The sequence below is a fragment of the Pygocentrus nattereri genome, chromosome 15 (genome assembly GCF_015220715.1).
Source record: "Pygocentrus nattereri isolate fPygNat1 chromosome 15, fPygNat1.pri, whole genome shotgun sequence".
In the NCBI taxonomy this organism is placed as follows: domain Eukaryota; kingdom Metazoa; phylum Chordata; class Actinopteri; order Characiformes; family Serrasalmidae; genus Pygocentrus; species Pygocentrus nattereri.
In genome coordinates this window covers 2,865,173-2,888,695 of record NC_051225.1, presented here as the reverse complement: position 1 = coordinate 2,888,695, position 23,523 = coordinate 2,865,173, and the positions used below count along the sequence as shown (strand labels likewise).

General features: G+C 44.0%; 1 protein-coding gene across 6 annotated transcripts in view; it reads left to right on the top strand.

The window, feature by feature from the left end:
• The first annotated feature begins 1,489 nt into the window (after positions 1-1,489).
• The window catches only part of LOC108430250 (arf-GAP with coiled-coil, ANK repeat and PH domain-containing protein 2), an 88,092-nt gene continuing 66,058 nt past the window's right edge, over positions 1,490-23,523 (top strand). For all 6 annotated transcript variants that reach the window (XM_017702622.2, XM_017702618.2, XM_017702621.2 and 3 more), the window contains exons 1-2: positions 1,490-1,819; positions 23,135-23,192. In XM_017702622.2, the coding sequence (XP_017558111.1) occupies positions 1,767-1,819; positions 23,135-23,192 (111 nt within the window). In that variant the 5' untranslated portion in view covers positions 1,490-1,766. The remainder of the gene's footprint in view (positions 1,820-23,134; positions 23,193-23,523) is intronic.

Sequence of the window (23,523 nt, the reverse complement as noted above, 5' to 3'; positions counted from 1 at the left end):
AAATGGAACAATCAAATAACACATCCTAGATCTGAATGAATGAAATTCTCATTGAAGACTTTGTTCTGTACAAAGTTGAATGTGCTGAGAACAAAATCACAAAAATCATAAATGGAAATCAAATTTATTAACCAGTGGAGGCCTGGATTTGGAGTCACACACACAATTAAAGTGGAAAAACACACGACAGGCTGATCCAACTTTGATGTGATGTCCTTAAAACAAGTCAAAATGAGGCTCAGTGTTGTGTCCAGCCTCCACGTGCCTGTATGACCTCCCTACAATGCCTGGGCAGCTCCTGATGAGGTGGCGGATGGTCTCCTGAGGGATCTCCTCCCAGACCTGGACTAAAGCATCCGCCAACTCCTGGACAGTCTGTGGTGCAACGTGGCGTTGGTGGATGGAGCGAGTCATGATGTCCCAGATGTGCTCAATCAGATTCAGGTCTGGGGAACGGGCGGGCCGGTCCATAGCTTCAATGCCTTCATCTTGCAGGAACTGCTGACACACTCCAGCCACATGAGGTCTAGCATTGTCCTGCATTAGGAGGAACCCAGGGCCAACTGCACCAGCATATGGTCTCACAAGGGGTCTGAGGATCTCATCTCGGTACCTAATGGCAGTCAGGCTACCTCTGGCGAGCACATGGAGGCTGTGCGGCCCTCCAAAGAAATGCCACCCCACACCATTACTGACCCACTGCCAAACCGGTCATGCTGAAGGATGTTGCAGGCAGCAGATCGCTCTCCATGGTGTCTCCAGACTCTGTCACGTCTGTCACATGTGCTCAGTGTGAACCTGCTTTCATCTGTGAAGATCACAGGGCGCCAGTGGTGAATTTGCCAATCCTGGTGTTCTCTGGCAAATGCCAAGCATCTGGCACGGTGTTGGGCTGTGAGCACAACCCCCATCTGTGGACGTCGGGCCCTCATACCCAGAAAGGTACTGAGAAGTGGTCTGTGGTCCCACCTGCAGAACCACTCGCAATAATCTCCACCTGTTGTCTATTCCATTTGCACAACAGCTGTGAAATTGACTGTCAATCAGTGTTGCTTCCTAAGTGGACAGTTTGATTTCACAGAAGTTTGATTTACTTATATTGTTATATTGTGTTGTTTAAGTGTTCCCTTTATTTTTTTGAGCAGTGAATATTTATATATATAAACTGATGATTACTTTCATTTATTTATTTATTTATCATTTTTTACTGTGTTTATTACACATATTTCATTATAAGTCAGAAAGGGCTTTGTATATGTTTATAACCCCTGTCTGAATTATAGTAATATAAACATAAACATTTGTGCCTTTCACGTCTGAATCGAAACCTGCTCTGAGTGCTGGAGCCGCGCAGCTTCTCCTCCTGACCAATCACGAAGCGCGGAACACAATAAATCCCGCCTCTTGCTTCTCTATTGGCTCTCTGAGTCGCCACTCATTCTAACGCTGCACCCTATTGGTCGCGTGTGACCTGGAGCCGCCCCGTCCACTGGTCGGAGAGAGCTGGCCAGTTTCAGTGCTCAGAAGGTTCAAGGCTGTTTTGAAAGTCCGATCCGACCCGCTTTCTGTGTAAATATATGACCCCGGGCCGTGTGTGCGCTTCAGTCCGACAGCCGGCGGAGGGCTCGCCGGGTTTCTCGCTGCTGCTTTGCTGGTCAGTTTAGCTGCTTGGTGTCGTTTCCACGGGCTAGGCTAGCTCGCTAACAGCGCCGCCAGTCTGTTTTTAAAGCCTCGCTGATCCGAGAGCTGCGACTCCCAGGCAGGAGATGAAGATCACCGTGGATTTTGAGGAGTGTCTCAAAGACTCCCCGAGGTTCAGGTAATGTCCAGGGCTTTGTGTGGCGCAGCCGGGCTCGTCTGGCTATTTTTGGCACTGAAAGTGGGGAGAAACTTGAGAAAGGGCTGGCGTGACTGACACATCCATCCAGAAGTGTGTTAACTTCGACTCGGTTTGGTGGAAGTTGAATATAAACTGTAAACGCTGCGCGGAAAACTGGTGGTCCTGGATAAACAGGCGGAAATCTCACTTTTAGGGCGATGCCATCTGATTATAAGGTGTGGACATGGACAAGATCGCAGCTTTGGGCTGGTGGTTGGCGTTACGTTTGGTCATAGCGGTGTGTCGATTCATCAGATTCACGATTCGGTTCGGTTCGATACTCTGGTGTCTCGATTCTGCGAAGGTCCCGAATTAATATATTGAGGCTGCAAATTAAATTATTGAGTCGCTGAATTACTGTCATGGTCAGAAATTAATATATTGAGGCTGCAAATTAAATTATTGAGTTGCTGAATTACTGTCATGGTCAGAAATTAATATATTGAGGCTGCAAATTAAATTATTGAGTCGCTGAATTACTGTCATGGTCAGAAATTAATATATTGAGGCTGCAAATTAAATTATTGAGTCGCTGAATTACTGTCATGGTCAGAAATTAATATATTGAGGCTGCAAATTAAATTATTGAGTCGCTGAATTACTGTCATGGTCAGAAATTAATATATTGAGGCTGCAAATTAAATTATTGAGTCGCTGAATTACTGTCATTGTCAGAAATTAATATATTGAGGCTGCAAATTAAATTGTCGAGTGCTTGAATCACTATATTGAGACCACAATTATATTGAGTCCAAGAATTACTATATTGAGGCCACAAATTAATATATCTAATTTTAACGTGGAGTTAAGACGTGACATGATACAGTACAATATGTAACAATACAGCACGATGTGTTATGATAGATACAATATATTATGATTCATCATGGTACATTATGTTACAGTACAGTGTATAATGATAGAGTACAATACAGTACGATACGTTACAGTACTATACATTATGATACTGTACAGTGCATAACAATAGAGTATGATACAGTATGATACGTTACAGTACTGTGCATTACGATACTGTACAGTGCATAAAGAAAGAGTATGTTACAGTACTATACATTACGATACTGTACAGTGCATAACAATAGAGTATGATACAGTATGATACGTTACAGTACTGTGCATAACGATACTGTACAGTGCATAATGAAAGAGTATGTTACATTACGATACGTTACAGTACTATACATTACGATACTGTACAGTGCATAACAATAGAGTATGATACAGTACGATATGTGACAGTAGTTTAAATTACGATACTGTACAGTGTATAATGATAGAGTATGATCCAGTACGATACGATACAGTACAGTGCATAACAATAGAGTATGATACAGTACGATACGTTACAGTACTATGCATTACGATACAGTACAGTGCATAACAATAGAGTATGATACAGTATGATACGTTGCAGTACTATACATTACCTTACAGTACAGTGCATAACAATAGAGTATGATATGTTACAGTACTATACATTACCTTACAGTACAGTGCATAACAATAGAGTATGATACAGTACGATACGTTACAGTACTATACATTACAATACTGTGTTGTATATTGCAAGACAATATGAAACATTACTGACTTGCGTTTTGACCCAAATGCGTCATGTTACAGTACAATATAGTACAGTTCAGTACAGTTCAGTACATTACAGTATGGTTCAGTACAGTACGTTACAGTACAGTTTAGTACAGTACAGTACAGTGCAGTTCAGTACAGTATGTTACTGTACAGTTTAGTACATTACAGTTCAGTACAGTACAGTTTAGTACATTATGATCTGGTATAAGAGAACGTGTTGTGTTACGTCACGGAAAATAAATATCATACAGTACCGCGTGTTACAGCACTTACAACGTTCTCTTTACAGGAGAGGTTTATTTGTGTTGTACGTGTTTATTGTCGTGCTGAACGGCAGGTTTGGCTACACTTCGCTCTTATACATGCATGTTTTTCTCATGATCTTGTTTCGTGTTCAGCTTCCATTGCTGTGATAGAAGTGAGCTGATGGTGTCTGTTACTCCGGCGGTCTCTATAAATATGTGCGTGTGAACCAGCTGCTGTTTTCTGGTGGTTGTAATCAGTTTTTACAGCCACTAGTTATTGACGCTTCAGCAGGACTTTTGCCCATATCAGTCAGTCTGTCAGGCCTCGGTATCGGCCGATAGTATCAGCCAGCCGATATATCGCCCAGACCCTATTTGTTTGTCAGCACAGTAATCCAAATGGGACTGAGCTGTGTATTTGTGGGGAAGGAGAGTGAAAATGTGGGCTGAGAGCTTCACCCCCCTGCTGGATTTAGTCTTCTTGAAGCCAGATGGTGGAGGGTAGGAAACTGATCCAAAGCCAGGCCTGAATATAAAGCAGCCTAGATGAGAAACAGGCTCGCTCCTTTTATCGGACGCTGTCGTGAATGTATCACAGAGAACTGGAATATTTTCAGGCTGGCTGATGAAATTGTCGACTAACAGCGTCAGTATGTCCAAACGTCTATAGACTCCAGCGTTTCATCTGAAATGAAGGGCATTAATAGTGAATTGTGCTGCAGTAACAGCCTCTCCTCTTCTGGGACGGCTCTAGATGTTGGAACGTTGCTGTGAGGAGCTGATGGAGCATTAGTGAGGTCAGGTACTGATGTTGGATGGTCAGTTCTGGATCACTCCAGCTCATCCCAAAGGTATCCATCCCTCCATCACTCCAGAGAGCGCAGCTCCACTGCTCCACAGCCCAGTGGTGGCATGCTTGGCGTTGGGCTTGGCGACCTTCGGGCTTTAGCTTCTCCAGGTCGTCTCGTTTTGTTCGTCAGTGCTTTTCCCTGGAGATTATACAAGCCTACATCCTAAAGTTCCTCGGTTCACTCACTACAAGGGCTGTCCAGATACTTTTGGACGTGTAATGTATTTCTTCACTGTCTTTTGCCCTGGATTACACACAGAGGAAGTGTTGGTCAACCGTAAGCTCGGGCTTTCCAGGCTTTGTGAAAGAAAAAGCCGCCCCTCCCTCTTTCCCTCATTCCCTCTTTCCCTCTTTCCCTGTCCGCTCTCGAGTGCGCAGCGACATCCTCTCCAGCAAAACGAGGAGCAGATGTTTGCAAGTTGTTTGCAGGAGAAATGGAAAGAGGCGGTTCTTTTCCCCCCGTTTTTTCCTCAAGGATCAGCGGTGGGATGAACTGAGAACATCTCAAAAGTCAGCCGGTGACTCAGACTCAGCGTAGCTGGAACTAATAATACCGGTTCAATCATTTTTAAGCTGCAAGTTTTTCTTTTTAGAGGACGATGAGGGCTTAGCTTAACCCGTTCATGCCCAGTAACTAAATTTAGGCCCAGTCCCATTTCTTCTTTTTACCCCTACCCCTTGTTTTCAAGTGTTGCCCCTTGTTACTGAGCTACAGGGCAGTGGTTGAGATCTTCCTCTGAAATGAGCCCCTCTAATAAAAGAGCATCACTTCATTAACAGCTACTAGCGCCGCTCTGTAGGCGACCCTGCCCGTCTGCAGGGACAGCAGAGGAGGGGAAAGTTCAGCTCCTCACTGCTGGGCTTTAGTTACATTTAGGGATCAGACGCCTTCAAAGAGGGGGGCAGTTATTTATTATCACCCCCCCTAATTCTTCAGTGATATGAAGCTGAAGTCAGAGATTCTCCAGATTCTTGTTAGAATTTCCCAGTTCCACCTTAAATGGTGCAGCAGGTACATTCTGGCGCTTCAGGCGTCAGAACTGCCCGACTATTTAAGGTGGAACGGGAAAGATAGCGAGCTAGCTGCTGAGACATTAGCATGTTATTAGTGATTTTATGCTTGTTATGAAGAAAAACGACCAAAATCCACTGAAACCACATTAAACTAAGATGAAACAAAAAAAAGATCATGATCAGCTACGATCGGATCAGATCGGCTCCAGACGGGCAATCGGCCAGTTCGTCCCTTTGATTTTGGCCGATCTGTGTTGCAGTTTTATGAGCTGAATGCTGCGAGGCAGGTCTGAGCTCTCGCTGTGTTTGAATGCCGCTGCTACACCTCACCCGAAATGTCACTGAGTAATTACGCGTGACTCACTGCGCTAAACAGCCACTCACTTTCACTTTATTTGGCTCGTGTTATTCAAATCGCCAATTCATTTTTCATTTCTGCCTTTAAAAAGCCACTTTGGCCCATTAAAGAGTGAGTAATTCTCTTTGTACTGCAACTTTGGCTCAGTGAAAGGTTTAGAAATGCGCTGGTAGTTAAAAAAGACGGATATAAATGGGCCGAAATATTCAGTTGGGCTGCGAATAAGTCCGAAAGAAGTTTGTGATTCTGGGGCCCAAGTTTCCACCACTCTTCATTTCCCGGCGGTGTTTACAGGTCAGAGTAATTGGCCACTCTGCTGGGAGGTAGCTCTTCATATGATGTCATTGTTGTCTTTGCCAAATTATCCCTGATTGTAGTAATTTACTCCCAGATAAGCTGCGTTTTTGTTGATTTTGCAGAAAATAACCACGAGGCAGTGAATATTGTGCTTGTTGCCGTTGAAATATTCCATTTACTTTTAGCCCAGATGTAGTTTTATCAGCCAAGACGTGTTCAATGTCTGGTTTGCTTCTTTAGTGTCACCACTGTAGCTATGAGGCTAATGTAGGTCATTCTTCTTCTTCTTCTTCTTCTTCTTCTTCTTCTTCTTCTTCTTCTTTTTTCGGCTGCTCCCTTTAGGGGTCGCCACAGCAGATCATCTGCCTCCATCTTGCCTTGTCCACTGCCTCCGCTAATGTTGGTAATGAGTAATGGAAGCTTATTCCAGAGAATTTGTGGAGAGGTGAATTCCTGAACACTAGAGGGCGCTCCTGAGCAATAAAGTCAGAGCTTATAAATACTTAAACATTTTTAAGATTAAAAGAATTTTATTTTTCATGAACAAAGAACAGTTAAACATTTAGCAGCTAACCAACCAGCTCTCAGTAGCAGTAACACTAACCAATCAGCTCTCAGTAGCAGTAACGCTAACCAATCAGCTCTCAGTAGCAGTAACACTAACCAATCAGCTCTCAGTAGCAGTAACGCTAACCAATCAGCTCTCAGTAGTAGTAACACTGACCAATCAGCTCTCAGTAGCAGTAACGCTAACCAATCAGCTCTCAGTAGCAGTAACACTGACCAATCAGCTCTCAGTAGCAGTAACTCTAACCAATCAGCTCTCAGTAGCAGTAACGCTAACCAATCAGCTCTCAGTAGCAGTAACGCTAACCAATCAGCTCTCAGTAGCAGTAACGCTAACCAATCAGCTCTCAGTAGCAGTAACGCTAACCAATCAGCTCTCAGTAGCAGTAACGCTAACCAATCAGCTCTCAGTAGCAGTAACGCTAACCAATCAGCTCTCAGTAGCAGTAACGCTAACCAATCAGCTCTCAGTAGCAGTAACGCTAACCAATCAGCTCTCAGTAGCAGTAACTCTAACCAATCAGCCCTCAGTAGCAGTAACGCTAACCAATCAGCTCTCAGTAGCAGTAACGCTAACCAATCAGCTCTCAGTAGCAGTAACGCTAACCAATCAGCTCTCAGTAGCAGTAACGCTAACCAATCAGCTCTCAGTAGCAGTAACGCTAACCAATCAGTTCTCAGTAGCAGTAACGCTAACCAATCAGCTCTCAGTAGCAGTAACGCTAACCAATCAGCTCTCAGTAGCAGTAACGCTGACCAATCAGCTCTCAGTAGCAGTAACACTAACCAATCAGCTCTCAGTAGCAGTAACGCTGACCAATCAGCTCTCAGTAGCAGTAACGCTAACCAATCAGCTCTCAGTAGCAGTAATATCAGCTCCCTGCTGCCCAAAACCCATCTGCTGTAGAAAAATGTAAACATACAGGTGAGTTTTCTTTGCTTTTTTTTAGTGAAATCTGTCCATCTAGTTTCTAAAATGAAAGGAAAGCGAGAGACGAAAAACTATTTCAACTGTTCAGTTTTAGCCGCTGGGTTCCATTCACCCCCGTTTATTGAGGACTCGTTCGTGGGCGCCCTCTGCTGTTCCACAGCCCTGTCTTTGATATAACGGGGGAAATAGGAAGTGGCCAGGCTCCTCGTAAACCGGCTCTGCTTATACCCCGCCTCTTAGCATGATGCTAACCGCTAAGGCTAAAATACGAATTTCAATATCAAGAATGCCGCTATCAAATCACAAACGCTGCAGTGTCTCTTATATAACGCGACATCTGTGTCTTCACCGTCTTCGTTCTCATGAGACGGAGCTTAGGAGCTGCCTGTACTCGATCTAAACTGATCAGAAGCTTCAAAACACCCATGTTTTTTTGGGTATGTGTGACATCACAACCATCGCGCCTAACTGACACGCTCAGCATTCAAGCTTCGTGCCAGAAAAGGTGGATGTTCTGCTGTTTTTGGCCCAAAAAGAGCTCATTTATAGAAAACGACTGTGTTTAAATCGCAGTCTTGGTCACGATTCGGTATTTTATTTCCCCCAAATCGTTCAGCCCTAATAACTGCAGGGCTAAATCGGTGGTTGGTTAGTGTAGTGGGTAACTCTGCCTACTAGACACTGTAGACTGGGGTTCAATGCCCCATCTGGGCAAACACCCTACACTACACCAATAAGAGTCCTTGGGCAAGACTCCCAACACCGCCTTGGCCTCCCTGTGTAAAATGATCTAATTGTAAGTCGCTCTGGATAAGAGCGTCAGCCAAATGCTGTAAATGTGAATGTAAATCACTCTGATCTGTGGTGGAGTCAGTAATGTGCTTTCTGGCGCTGTATGACTCCCTGTTGTCTACATGGACCTTCCTTTGATACGGGATTGGGTTTGAACCGTTGAACGCAGTGAGCGTCTCTGTGGCTCTGATCAGCGTCATTTGAACTCGTGTGAAACTTTTATAATTCCTCCCATGGTTCCTCGCTCATTATATCCTATTCCCTCTGGTGTTTCATAGCCTGCATTGGCCGCGGCCACACAGGAAATGGTTGATAAACAGAAGACAAAGCAAGGGGCCAAGGGTGCTGTGAGAGAGCTGTCCAGTCTTTGGGACAAGCGAGCCTCAGCGTTGCTCACTGCGTCAGGTTTAAAGCGGAAGGGTGATCGATTTTCCTGTTAAAGTTGCAGTTTGAGTGCAATTCTCAAACCACTGGAGCTGCAGTTTTAATCATAGGCTGGCTAGTTTATGGACAGCCTGAAGTGGGTAAATTTAAAATAGCGCTCGACTGACTGTAGATGAGTGCGCCGTGACATCACAACCACGACTAACTGGCAGGCTGGCTCACTACATTCAGCCTCAAGCCACAGAAGTGGACATTCTGGTCTTCTAGGCCGAAATAAATATTGTAGACCTTAAAGGGGAATTCCAGCTTTTTAAATATATGTCTGTGTAATTAAATGGTTGAGATGTGAACAGAGCGGAAACTTACCGAGTCAGAACTGTTAACAGTGGTGGTGATAGGAACCAGACGTCCGCCTCTAAGAGCTCCCTCACAGAAAGTTCCTGCGTTAAAGGGTTACAAGCAAGCTGTCTGGTTCTCTGTGACATTGTTTTATGTTAGTTTTGAAAGATTTTGGCATAAAACACATGACTTTTTGAAATCTGGAGGGAGACATGCAGGGCGCTGTGAGGCAAAATAGTCCCAAAAGAAAATGTATTATTCCAGATTTTCCACTATTTTCCATCATCAACATTCCATATAAGCTCAGGAGACTCATGTAGGTTCTCTGGTGGTTCTGGATGGTAAATAAAGTGTCTATATCTGTGTTGTAGTCATGGCGACGCCTGGTTCCCATCACCACCACTGTAAAGACGTCTGAACCATTTCACACCAAACCCTCTGAAGGTCTTCATGTTTAGTGATTGAAGCGAGTTTTTCTGAAAAATGAGTGGAATATTGTTTAGGAAAAAAATCACAATGAGAGGTTTTCCTGCAAGTTGTTCAGCCCATGTTTGTTGCTGATCTCTTTCACTGATCCAGGAGAATTGCTTGTGGAGTTTTTCCAGAAATTCCCATGAAGTCCATGCTATGTTTAGAAATATGGAAACTATCTTCTTCACCAAAATCCCTCTGTGATCTCACCTCACAGCGTGATGTTCATTTCCTCAACATCAGTGCAGTAATCAGAGCTTTACTTCACTGGGAACCCCCCCAACCCAACCCCCCCCCCCCACCATTTCCACTAGGAGTCCAACAATGGCAGGAAGAGTATGACAGCAGAGGGGCTGACCTCAGCGTTGGGGAAGCGGCTCGATGAAAAGTTCGCCATTACACAGCTTTGCGCAAAACCCCACTGATGCATGAGAAGATTGGGTGGAAATCTAATTCACACAGATATACACGATACTGGTCAAGGTATTGAGAGGGACCAGGCTTCAGGGTGGCTGCGCTGCTTATAGCTGTGCTATTGTACGTTCTCCGTGTTTATAAATAAGTGTTTCATAGTGAAACCACACAGTCAAGTGTGCTAGAGATTACGTAAAGGGGAATGCCACAGATTGTTCCAAATTTCCACATAATTCCAGTCATCGAGATGTAAATAAAGGCATTCAGAGGGTTTGGTGTGAAACGGTTCAGACGCCTTTACAGTGGTGGTGATGGGAACCAGGCGTCGCCATGACTACAACACAGATATAGACACTTTATTTACCATCCAGAACCACCAGAGAACCCACACGAGTCTTCTGAGCTTATATGGAATGCTGATGATGGAAAACAGTGGAAAATCTGGAATAATAGGTTTTCTTTTTGGACTATTTTGCCTCACAGCGCGCTGCATATCATGTATCCCTGCACCATGAATGGATTTAAAAAATACCGTTTTAAGGCCAAAATCTTCTCAAAACTATCATAAAACAACGTCTCAGACATCAATATTGACGATGGTGGAAAAAATGGAACGTCTGAAAATAATTAGGGACTATTTTGCCTCGCAACGCCCTGCGTGTATCCCTCCACCATGGATGGATTTCAAGGCCAAAATCTTCTCAGAACTGTTGTAAAGCATCATCACGGGCATCAGGCAGTGAAGTCATAACCATGCCTTGCAGGAACTTTCTTTGAGGGAGCTTTTAGAGGTGGACGTCTGGTTCCCATCACCACCACTGTGGACTGCTCTGACTCGTATTGACCGTCACCACACAGGAAGCGGTTGGTAAATGGAAAACAAGAGGCCGAGGGTGCTTTGAGAGAGCTGTCTAGTTTTGGGTCAGGGAGGTCCGCACTTGCCCACTGTGGTAGATTTAAGACCGAAAAATGAATCATTTTCATATTAAAATTGCAATTTGAATACAGTTTTAAAAACACAGGAGCTGCAGTTTTAGTCATGGCCTAGTCTATAAACAGCCGTAACAGCTTTCAAGTGGGTACATTTAAAATAACACTCATCTGCCTGTAGAGATGAGTTGGACCAATTAAAAGCAGCCATGTGCTGTGATGTCACAACCACGACTGACTGGCAGTCTGGCTCACTACAGTCAGACTCGGGGCACAGAAAGTGGTGGGTTTGACCAAAATAAAAGGCTTGGACATCTCAGATTGTGCATGTCATGTAGGAACTTTCTGTGAGGAGCTTTTAGAGGGGGACGTCTGGTTCCTATCACCACCACTGTGAACGCCTCTGACTCGGTCAGTTTCTCTAGAACAGAGCGTCTCACACCAAACCGCTCTGAACCGCTCTGTTTAGATCTTAACCGTTTAATTACGTAGAAATTTAGAAAAGTCAGTGGGATTCATCTTTAAAAACTTGACATGGGTTGGGGCTAATTGGTGTACATACAACGGTCAGGGATAACATTATGACCACCTTCTGGTTTCTGTGTGCATTGTCCATTTTATGTTTTGTTAGCCCCCCTTTTACCCTGTTTCTTCAGTGGTCAGGACCCCCATGGACCCTCACAGAGCAGGTACTATTTGGGTGGTGGGTCATTCTCAGCACTGCAGTAACACTGATGTGGTGGTGGTGGTGTGTCAGTGTGTGTGTTGTGCTGGTGTGAGTGGATCAGACATAGCAGTGATGCTGGGGTGTCCACTCACTGTCCACTCTATTAGACACTCCTACCTTGTCGGTCCACCTTGTAGATGTAAAGTCAGAGACGACAGCTCATCTGCTGCTACACAGTTTGTGCTGGTCATCCTCTAGTCCTTCATCAGTGGTCACAGGATGCTGCCCACAGGATGCTGTTGGCTGGATATTTTTGTTTGGTGGACTATTCTCAGTCCAGCAGTGATGCGGTGGTGTTTAAAAACTGTGTCTGATCCACTCAGACCAGCACAACACACACTAACACACCACCACCACGTCAGTGTTACTACAGTGCTGAGAATGACCCACCACCCAAATAGCACCTGCTCTGTGAGATGGTCATAATAATGTTGTGAGCTTCCGTCATTGGATCAGCTCCAGTGAAGTCTGAGGAAGCAAATTCAAACATTTAAACATGTTTTGGTGGATCAGCTGTGTTTGGGCTGGGGTTGTGGGGCTGGGGGCTGGGGGAGGGGTTGAGGCAGGGGATGGGGGTTGGTTCCTGTTGGAATGTTGTTTTTCCAAACAATTCCCGTGTCACAGTGTTGGAGAGGGAACCTCCCCCCGTTTAACGCATCTCGACGTGCGACCACGGTGCAGGATCTGGCTGCGAGATCTCTGAAGTGCCGTGGTTGTGGAGATGTTGTCTGTAGTGGTCCTCTGAGATCGGCGCCTGAGATGGAGCGCGGAGGGCCGGCTCGGTGGCCTGTTTCGCAATGATGAGTCTTTTTAACTGCCTCTTACACATGTTCCCTCTTGGGCAACAGCCAGAGAACCAGAGAGCAGATCCAGAGCCTCGCTTTCACAACATGGCTTTGGTGTGAATCGGGTGAATCAGTCTTGTAGAGGAGTGACTGGGTCAGAGTGGTACTGTGCTTAGAAGGTGAGGTGGGTTTGGTCACCATTGGGGTCTTTATTAGGGGTGTAACGATTCACAAAAGATCACGAAATTTGTTTTCAATGGGGTCTCGATTCGATACACAGCCAGTGGTTGGTTAGTGTGGTGGATGACACTAGTTCAAGCCCCCTAAGCTACACCAATAAGAGACCTTGGGCAAGACTCCTAACACCACCTCCGCCTACCTGTCTAAAATGACCAACCTGTAAGTCGCTCTGGATAAGAGCGTCAGCCAAATGCCGTAAATGTAAAGAAAACGTCTATATCTGTGTTGTAGTCATGGCGACCCCAGGTTCCGATCACTACCTCTGTAAATACGTTTTCTGGAATAAAGCAATTCGTCAGACCATCCCAGTGAATGAGTGACGTGGACACACTTTTTATTCATCATTTCAGCCGGACGATGTCCTTTTACCCCCGTTTGGGGCGACGTGTCTGGAGAGAATGGGTTTTATTTCGAATTTGGTTCATTTCAGTTCAGATCATGTCGCATTTGCACGTTTTTTGCAGTCTCAGTAGAACTACCGTCAGTTTAAACTGGATCCAGAGCTGACGCCGACCCCGCGCTCAGGGTATTTCTGTCAGATTAGCACCGCCCGCTAGATCGGGGAAACAATGTGAAACCGTGAGCCAAGCACAAGTCACACCTTCCTGTTCCTGCATTTTTTGTGGGTATAATTTTAGCTCCACCCTCTATCCAACATGCAACACATGAGGAATGTAGGAGGTTCGTTCCACTGCACTGCAGCCTTGTTTGTTTCTTCTAGCAGGAGAAGTGCACACTCTGGCATTCCCTTCTGTTTTTAAGCAGCATATGTTTTGCTCTTCAGGATGTTTTGGTTTGAATACGCTTGAGAAACGTGCTAAGGAATGATACTGGGGTGGTGAGGGATCCCAACTGGGAAAATGTTGTTATTCCTAAATCCCTTAGGTCGAGTCTGCGGGGTTTGGATCCGACCCAGACGGATTCTGATCATTCTGCTGCGGTGGTTGTTCTGACTTTTTACTGTGATGTGGTCTCACAGCTTCTCCCCTTGACCTTTGTGTCTTGGCCTTCAGTTGTCGATCAGCCTGTTTTTAAGTCAGAGAGGTAAAGAGAGAGTTTGGTCAACAGAGAAATCCGATCTGTGCAGTTTTCCCTTATCGAAGTCCATCAGCCAAGACGTGATGGTGTCTCCACAGTGGGCCCTGGTCCAGAGAAAGTGGAAAGAGCAGTGTGTCATTAGGATTATCATTAGCTTCATCAACGTCACTGCATACAATCAAACTTCTCTTCCATAATTTTCCCGGTTTGTTTTTTTTAGATATACGAACAGTGATGAATAATTGAGAGTAAACCTGAGTAATTTCAATGAAATTTAAGTGACCCTTATTAATCCCACAAACGGGAAATTCCACCTCCGCATTTATCCCATCCGTGAAGTGAAACACCACATACACACTAGTGAAGACACACAAACTAGGGGGCAGTGAGCACACTTGCCCGGAGCGGTGGGCAGCCCTGTCCACGGCGCCCGGGGAGCAGTTGGGGGTTAGGTGTCTTGCTCAAGGACACCTCAGTCATGGACTGTCGGTGCTGGGGATCGAACCGGCGACCTTCCGGTCACAGGGCCAGATCCCTAACCTCCAGCCCACGACTGCCCCTTAATTGAATTTTATTAACGTAAGCTGCTGTCAGGATAAAACCTTGCATCTCTGTTTTTGATGTTTTTCAGTTTTTGACAGAATTAGAAAATACCCATTACTCTTTACGTTGTCTACAAATTTCCTGATGACCAAAAATGCAGAAAGACGTCTGGTTCCATTGACTTGCATTGAAAGTAAAGAAGGTTTTTTTCCTTTTCCTGTAAAGTTGTCATTTTGGAGATACGAGGTTTTGTTCTGACATGCAAGTCTGTTTGTTCACTGAGCAGCTGGTAGGATATAAGCTTCCATTACACGTCAGATACGTTAGCCTTTAGCTCCCGTGCTAAAACTAATGAAGCAGACTTCAGAAGTCAAACACGCCTCAGCTGATCAGCTGCATTTGACCCCTGAACAGATTCTCTCTCATCTGTCTCTGATTCGAGAAGCAGATATGTGTGTTAGAGGGTTAATGAACGGTGCTGAAGTTCCTTCATTGCTGAAACTTCCTCTCTGGCTCTGCTCATTACTCAGACATGTGTTGGATTGGCTCCAGCATTTGAGCCGTGAAGCAATGGCCTGCTTTTCTCCTCCATACTTCTCCACGTCAGCACTTTCACAACCCTCCATCAGCTTCTCTCTGGAAAACAGAACAAAAATGTTGCTTCAGTGCCGGAGAGCTAATGTACAAATGTGGAGTCGGCATTTAAGCCATATTCCACTTTTTAATAACCCTAAAAATGGAACCAATTTTTCATTATTTCGGTATAATTAAATGGTCAACATGCAGACAGAGTCGGTTCTGAGCGGTTTGGTGTGAGACGCTCTGTTCTAGATAAACTAACCGAGTCAGAACCGTTCACAGTGGTGGTGATGGGAACCAGACGTCCAACTCTAAAAGCTCCTCACAGAAAGTTCCTACATGAACTGGATCTGAATTCACTGCCTGATGACTGAGACGCTGTTTTATGAGAGTTTAGAGAACTTCAGCTCCATTCATGGTGGAGGGAGACATGCAGGGCGCCGTGCGGCAAAATAGTCCCCAAAGAAAACTCATTATTCCAGATTTTCCACTGTTTTCCATCATCAACGTTCCATATAAGCTCAGAAGACTCGTGTAGGTTCTCTGGTGGTTCTGGATGGTAAATAAAGTGTCTATATCTGTGTTGTAGTCATGGCGACGCCTGGTTCCCATCACCACCACTGTAAAGACGTCTGAACCATTTCACACCAAACTGCTCTGGATCCCTCTCATTATTTCAGAAGTTTGCACAAATTGGTGGAATTTTCCTTTTAAGAGCACCATAATGAACTGCAGTGTTTGTGACCTGTTCACCAGCAGGAGGGGTGGTATGACGCCTACAGTTTTATGAATATATTATGGATTTTTCAGGTTCTGTGAAATGATTATTAATGTACAGTGGGGCCCATCAGTCTGAGACTGTAGATAATGTAGGATTGTTTTCATTTAATTCTGCAAATAACAAAGGTTTAGGATTTTGGAAATGTATGAAAAAAAGATGAAATGTTTTGATGTAAAAAAAAACAACAAAAAAAAAGGGAGGTCACTATTTAAAGTTTACCAAAAAGGCCTTTTTTGCTCTGTTTTTTTTTACGTATTATCTATTTTTTGGAGTTTGTGTTCAGATGACTTTCAGGTGGACAGATGCTGAGAAATTCTGAAATTCATGTTAAAATTTCTACTCTTCACTCAAATTATGCTGATATGTTTTGTAATTAAAAACTTGAATGCAGAATAGAAGCATTTGCATTCGTGCTGTGAGACTTCTGGACTGTATTGCACACGTCTTTGGGTCTCGAGAATACAGATATGAAAATGTGATGTGAAACTAACAGGAATAACTTAAGATGAAGACGAGCTGCTGGTTAGTTGCAGGTCCTCAGCCTAGAAAGTACTTTGAGCTTCACATAGATCAGGATAAAACCCACAGTAACGCTCTTAGTTTACTTGGGCTTGTTTTATCCCTGACGCTAGAAGTGTAAACAAAATATGTTTAAAGAATCCATATGCTATGTTTATCTTATAATTTAAACAAGTACTTTCAATTTTTTTCCAGGAGAACAGGATCTCATAGTTGTAATTCATGTTTACGTGACAAGCCTCTCTGATATGTGTAAGTACCCTGTGTTATGATTGGCTGCCACGGCCAAAAAGCAGTATAAAAACAATGTATGAAATGTATGTCGCTACAATTAGTAGATGAACGTAAACGCCTTGCACAAACAACAATTCAAAATAGGTTGAAAATAACTCTGTGATTACGGATCGAATGGACTGGGGAGTGAGCAGTGTGTTTTGAAAATAAAAGTGTTTACATACTGCATGAAACATTTAAAAAAGCGACACTTTAATAGTGCGATCTAGTGAAATAAAGAGGGCCGAGTATAGAGCCTTGGGGAACTCCTTCATCCTTTGCATCTGTTTGTGTATAAATCGCTGCAGTGCGCTTCAGTTCAGTAGGGCTACATTGACACAGCAGGTAAAAGTGGCCCGAATCAGATTCTCTCAACACATCAGATTTTTTTTTTTGTTTGTTTGGCTGTTCAGATTATCTTTTAAATGTTTTCTGTATGCGACATCAGTCTGGAAAAGATCAGCTCCTGAACTGACCCACATGCGCAAAAGAACAGAGCTTCACGTGGTTCATCCAGAGGTAAACAGTCATGACCGACAGCGAACGCCAGTCGGTTTCGTCTTCACCAGCATCACAGGAGCGATTACGAAGTTCCAGTGGTTGACAGCTGGGCTCATCACCCCTACTGTGTTTGAGTTCGCCGTAAAAGGGGCGCGGTATTCGGCCACGGCCACTTTGGTTCGCGTCCTTGGATTCTTAAAACTGTTCTCTGGCGCCGCAGCCTCGGTCTCTTCTGACCGCCCTCGGCTGTTTCGTTCGAACCCTCTTCAAACACGGAGCGGCTGCGATGAGTCTCCTCTAACGATTTGGTACAGAAACGTCAGCCTAAATGTTTCTGAGTCTCAGCCGCACAAAATTATGACTACTGTCGAGTTGTAACGACGTGAAAGTCGCATGATCTGGCTGGTCAGACTGAGTCGCATCGCCGGAGATCGGATACGGATCGGATTCCAGTCCCACATATGGAAGCGTCTCAAATCTGAATTGAAAATGTCTGATTCAGTGTGTTTACCTGTTCACACTGACACTCAGACTCACATCTGTGTCACATTTGAGGAAAGAGATCGGATTTGGGCCACTTGTACCTGCTGTGTAAACGCAGCCCAAGACATTGCTAATGAGCTGATGAGCTGAATCAGGTGTGTTTAAGGAGTCTGCAGTGCTGTGACCCACCAGGACTGGAGGCTGATATGTGAGATCACTTACTTACTTACCTCAGATTCTTTCCTGTATCAGAAACGATGAGAGAAAGTTTGCCGCGACATGCCGTGTCGTGCTCACAAGCGGGAAGATATCGCCGTGTCATCCACCCCTGCTAATGGCCCATGATGGATGCATCCTGTTTTGGGTCAAGTGGAGGTGTGGTCATGTCCATGCAGAGTAGACATGGCTGTGGCCCCACCAGCTGAAAGAGCCAAGAGGAAATCTGGGAAATGTAGGAATTGTGCTTTGTAGGTTCAGGAATAAGACGGTTCCTCTTCACTAGAACTGTAATAACCAGCGGTGGATGAAGTAAACAAACCATGTACCTGAGTTAAAGTCGAGACCCCCAAGGTAAAATATTCCTCCAGTAAAAGTAGAAGTTCCTCCCTTTAGACCTCCACTTGAGTAAAAGTACTGAAGTATTTCCCTTCAAATGTACTTAAGTATAAAGTAAAAGTACTAAAAGAGTAATTCTGGCTCTGATCTGGTCCTGTTATCATTTTTATAACCAGACTGGCTTCATGAACTCATTTCAGGTGAAAGTCCTCCAGCGTCTCTCTTGGTAAACCAGTCTTTTAATAGAACGTCATTAATTAGTGACGCTGACGTCTATTAAAATGATCAGAAGCACAAAACACTGAAGGTAAACAGTTTCCATCAGGGAGAACCGAGTGGCTCTGAAATCACTTTTTACACACAAGCAAAGTTTCAGCTTCAGATTTATTTACAACTTAGTTCCAAGTTTAAGTTGAATAAAAACTGGCTTTAAACTCAGGATCACAGATGAGCTCCTTTACTATGTTGATCTGTAGGCGTCTGTTCATAAACATAAACCAGCCCAAACTCATTTACTATAAAATGAAATGGTGTTTGTAGAAATTCAGAAAAAAGCCGCGTCAGTCTCGACTGCATATGTGGACATATTTCTATATTGAGCTCTATTTACACAAAGTTAGGTTAGTTCATCATTTATGTTGAACAGACTCTCCCAAAGTTTTACGCTGCTGCGCTGACGTTGAACCGCGTGCTGCACTGGGTCGGTATGACCAACAGGTCAAAACCAGCTCTAAACAAAGTGACCGCTGGGCCCTGATTGGTGCTCTGGCTTTGCGCTTCTTTCGTTTTGACATGTTACGTTTTTATACACACAGAAACCAAAAGGAACGACAGATTTCTCAAAATGTAGGAGGAAAAAGTCGGATATTAGACTCTGAAATGTAGTGGAGTGAAAGGAGAAAGTCCAGAACGGAGAAACTTCAGTACAGATACACCAAAAAATACTAAAGTACTTAAGTAATTAATTACATGTGGTAATTATAATACTTATTGTGTACACTTACATGTGCAGGAGTAAAGCTTAACCTTAAACTGAGCTTAATATTAAAAACAAACTATTTTTTGAATGTATCCCTCCTGAAGAAACCCACAGAAACCATTAGGTGTTTCCTTTTGTTTCTGATGGTTTTGGAATGTGTTTGGTCTTCTGGTTTAACTGGTTACCGGGGGTTGATGTTGGCAGCCGTCTCCCTTCCTGAATGTTAATATGCATCAGAGACGTTTTAAATGAGGAGACCGGCCACGGGTTGAAATATGAATGGGATGCTCGTAACACTCAGTTTTCCTATCAGGAATGACGCTGTCCTACTGCGCATGTGGTCCACTGGCCTGAAAGGCTGGAGTGAACCTGCGCTGGGGGGTCAGACGCGGCGCTGCAGTGCGCCTAACAATCGAGATTGTGCTGACCGAGTATTTGAAACGTTTGGGCAGAGCACAATGCAGAGATTCACATCTGACCCCTGAACGCAAACCTGATCGGAATGGAATCAAATCCGTTTTTTATCTAATCGCTGCTGTTTAAGTGAAGGCTGTGTGCAGCTGACTGGCCACTGTGTAAACAGCTGCGTTCTGTCCCGGCAGCACAGTGAATTCATTATTCCTGCTGCAGCGCTTTGGCAAAGCCCTTGTTTATCCAGCAGTTAAGGATGGTAAAAACATCTGCAGCGTGTCTTTACAACTCGGCGGCAGAGTGCTGAATCCGGACCTGAGTGGGGCTTCACCGATATTAACGCTTTGTGACCGATATCAATTTTAAGGGTCTAAAAGATTCAGATAACCAATAATAAACCTTTAAAACCTCAAACTAGACTCGAGACAGCAGAGCAGGTGGACGTGTGAGGCCGTAGTTAAAGGGCCTGTATCACTGAAAATCTAATTTTGCTCACTTTTTAAAAATAAAACAAAACAATTTGATGTTAAAGAATGTGCCGTTCACACTTCGGGTCCATGGAGCTGCTGAAACAGCCTGTTTTGAATTCTCTGTTTATGTGATGTCACAAAAACCAACGCATTCGCTATATCTGTCTATTCTGTCTGCGGGAGTTAAGCCCCTCCCATTCATCCTGACTGACTGACTGACTGCTTGCTGAATGGCGCATGTGTATGTATATACAATGAGAATATAAAGATACGAGATAATCAGCTTGCATAAAAAGTAAACAGGAGTTTTCAAAAATTATGGAAAACTACAGCGAAACAGAGAAAGTGGGACTCGGATCACCTGCAGACCTGGTAGACACCAGAACTGGGCCCATCAGATAAACAGCACTTACAGCTTCGAGAGATTTGAGTGTATTATAAGAGTTATAAATATGAACGATGGCTTTTTGGTACATAAACCAGGGCTGTAAGTGGCCCTCAGGAGAGCTAAAATGCTGCGGCATATGGGCTCTTTAAGAGTTCTTTACTCTTACATATTCCCATAAACGAACGTCGGCTTGGCTGGACTGACTCTCTGTCTCCGGACTGCGTTTGGTGGTGTTTAGTCCAGCCCTGTTTTCCAGGTCATTCCAGCCTGAAGCCTCATCGTCCTCTGAGTGTAGTTGCTCAGCCAGCTGTGAGCCATGTGGCATTTGCACCTGCTTCATGAAATGATGTGCTGTCTGTTAAACAAGCTCAATCAAGTGTGTGAAACCTAAGCAGCATTTACTGCGACTGGTGTACAAATTACACGCTCTTCTCCGTTATGGTGCTGAAATATTGCTCCATAACTGCAGCAATATGGTTAAATATTATTCCATACATTAGAAAAAAGCAAAATACTGCCTGAAACTTCAGTAAATTAGCTTATATTCGCTCCATACATCAGGAAAATGACAGATATTGGTCATTAATTCATCAAAATGGCTCAATCTCGCTCTATTATTAATTAAAATAGCAAAATATTGGAACAGTACTTTGGAACAATAGTTAACAATAGTGGGGGCAGTCGTGGGCTGGAGGTCAGGGAACTGGCTCTGTGACCGGAGGGTCGCCGGTTCGATCCCCAGAGCCGACAGTCCATGACTGAGGTGTCCTTAAGCAAGACACCTAACCCCCAACTGCTCCCCGGGCGCCGTGGATAGGGCTGCCCACTGCTCCGGGCAAGTGTGCTCACTGCCCCCTAGTGTGTGTGTATCCACTAGTGTGTGTGTGGTGTTTCACTTCACGGATGGGTTAAATGCAGAGGTGGAATTTCCCCGTTTGTGGGATTAAAAAAAAGCATCACTTTTTTTTAATCAAAATGTATCAAAATAACAGAATAACGTTCTACGGTTCAGGAAAATGGTCAAACGGCTCCATAATTAATCAGAATAGAAAAATATTGCTCCGGCCCTCTGCAGAACAGCTAAATAATGTTCCCTAATAAATAGAAATAGTAAAATATTGTTCCGTGTGTCAGCAAAATAGCAAAATTTTGCTTTGTACATTAGGCGAATATTAAAACATCGTCCCACACTTTAGATAAATATCATCGTTTTACTCCATAGTTGTGAAAAATAGCTAAATATTACTCCGTACCTCAGAAAAATGTTTTTAAAGTGGTCCATAGTTCAGGAAAACAGCAAAATATAGCTTTGTGTTTTTTTTTTTGTTGTTGTTCTGTTTCTTTTAATGGAAATGACTGAATTTGGCTCCAGACGTCATCTTGAAATGTGCCAGGTGGTTGTTTATCTTATTTATCTGTGCTGTTCAGCTGCTGTGGGTGTTCCGTCCCCGACACGCTCAGCTTTCTCTCCCTAATTAAGGCCTTTTTAGAGGGAGACGGTATAAACAAACGGCTCTGGGCAGGATGTTCACAGGATGCGCTCTTTGATGTGCTGGAGAGTGAGCGAGAGGATTGTTGCCTGGTGCGGTCGGTGCTTCTGTAGCCGCGGCTTCATTCCTGCTTCCCTGTGTCGTGTACAGCCCGTCTGCGTTCACTCACGTGGGACTAAACACGCCAGGACCCTCTGAGACGCTTCAGTCTCCCTGAATCTGCAGCACCGCTTTGGACAGAGGCTGGTATCAGTTAGCAGATCACATCAGATCACATCAGCCAGTATCGCTGACTTGCGGTTTTCTTTAGGGAGACATGATGACATGCATATGCATTTCATTCGTTTTACTGCATTTGTAACCTTTCAGAAATAAATGTTATTTTTCCTAATAGTGCTACTCGAGGTGTGTGTCCCAATGTTTTTACTTTTTATTTTATAATCGTTTATATGTGGGCATGAGCCTAACCTTCCCATTTGTTCTTTCTAGTACCCCTAGTAGGTGTTTAACTAAAAATATGGAGGTATGAACTTAAATATTGGCCAATATTATAATTTTTTGGAATTTTTAACACCTTTAAAGGGGAATCCCACTGATTTATTCTAAATTTGTGTGGAATTAAACCTTTAAGGAGTAAACAAAGTCATTCAGGGTGGTGAGGTGTGAAATGCTTTGTTCTAAAGAAACTTACTGAGTTAGAATTGTTCATAGTGGTGGTGATAGGAACCAGACGTCCGAGGAGTTTAGCCTCTAAAAGCCGCACCACAGAAATATAGTGGTTGTGAATGTGCTGTGTGTGTGACACTGTTTCACAGGTGGTTTTGAGAAGATTTTGGCTAAAACACATGCACGCGCACACACACACACACACACACACACACACATATATATATATATATATATATATATATATATATATATATATATATATATTTATATATATATACACACAATACACACTAACACACCACCACCACGTCAGTGTTACTGCAGTACTGAGAGTGACCCACCACCCAAATAGTACCTGCTCTGTGAGGGTCCATGGGGGTCCTGACCACTGAAGAACAGGGTAACAGAGTATCAGAGAAACAGATGGACTACAGTCTGTAACTGTAGAACTACAGAGTGCAGCTCTACAGTAAGTGGAGCTGATAAAGTGGACAGTGAGCGTAGAAACGAGGAGGTGGTCATGATGTTCTGCCTGATCGGTGTATAATCACACTGCGCTGACGTAGTTGACGTAGTTGTGGGGCCTTTAAAATTGTGCTGAATGTTTCCTCTCTTTAACAGAGCCTCCATTGAGGAAGTGGAAGGAGATGTTTGTGAGCTGGAGTCCAAGCTGGATAAGGTAGGCTCTGGAACATGACCAGGAACTTTATACTGCTAAACCTGCTCCACATATTCATAGACCTCTCCATACACACATTTACTCATTATATTTGCTCAGAGGTGGTCTTATGGTGGTCCCTTTTCATTGATGAAAGGAGTGGTGGGCTGATGAATTGTACAGTAACAGATGGGCTACAGTCTGTAACTGTAAATATACAAAGTGCACCTGTATGGTAGGAGTTTCTGATAAAATGGCCAATATGTGCAACTACAAGGCAGAGAGAGAGAAAGAGAGAGGGAGAAGGAGAGAGAGAGAAAGGGAGAAAGATAGAAAGAGAGAACGAGAGAAA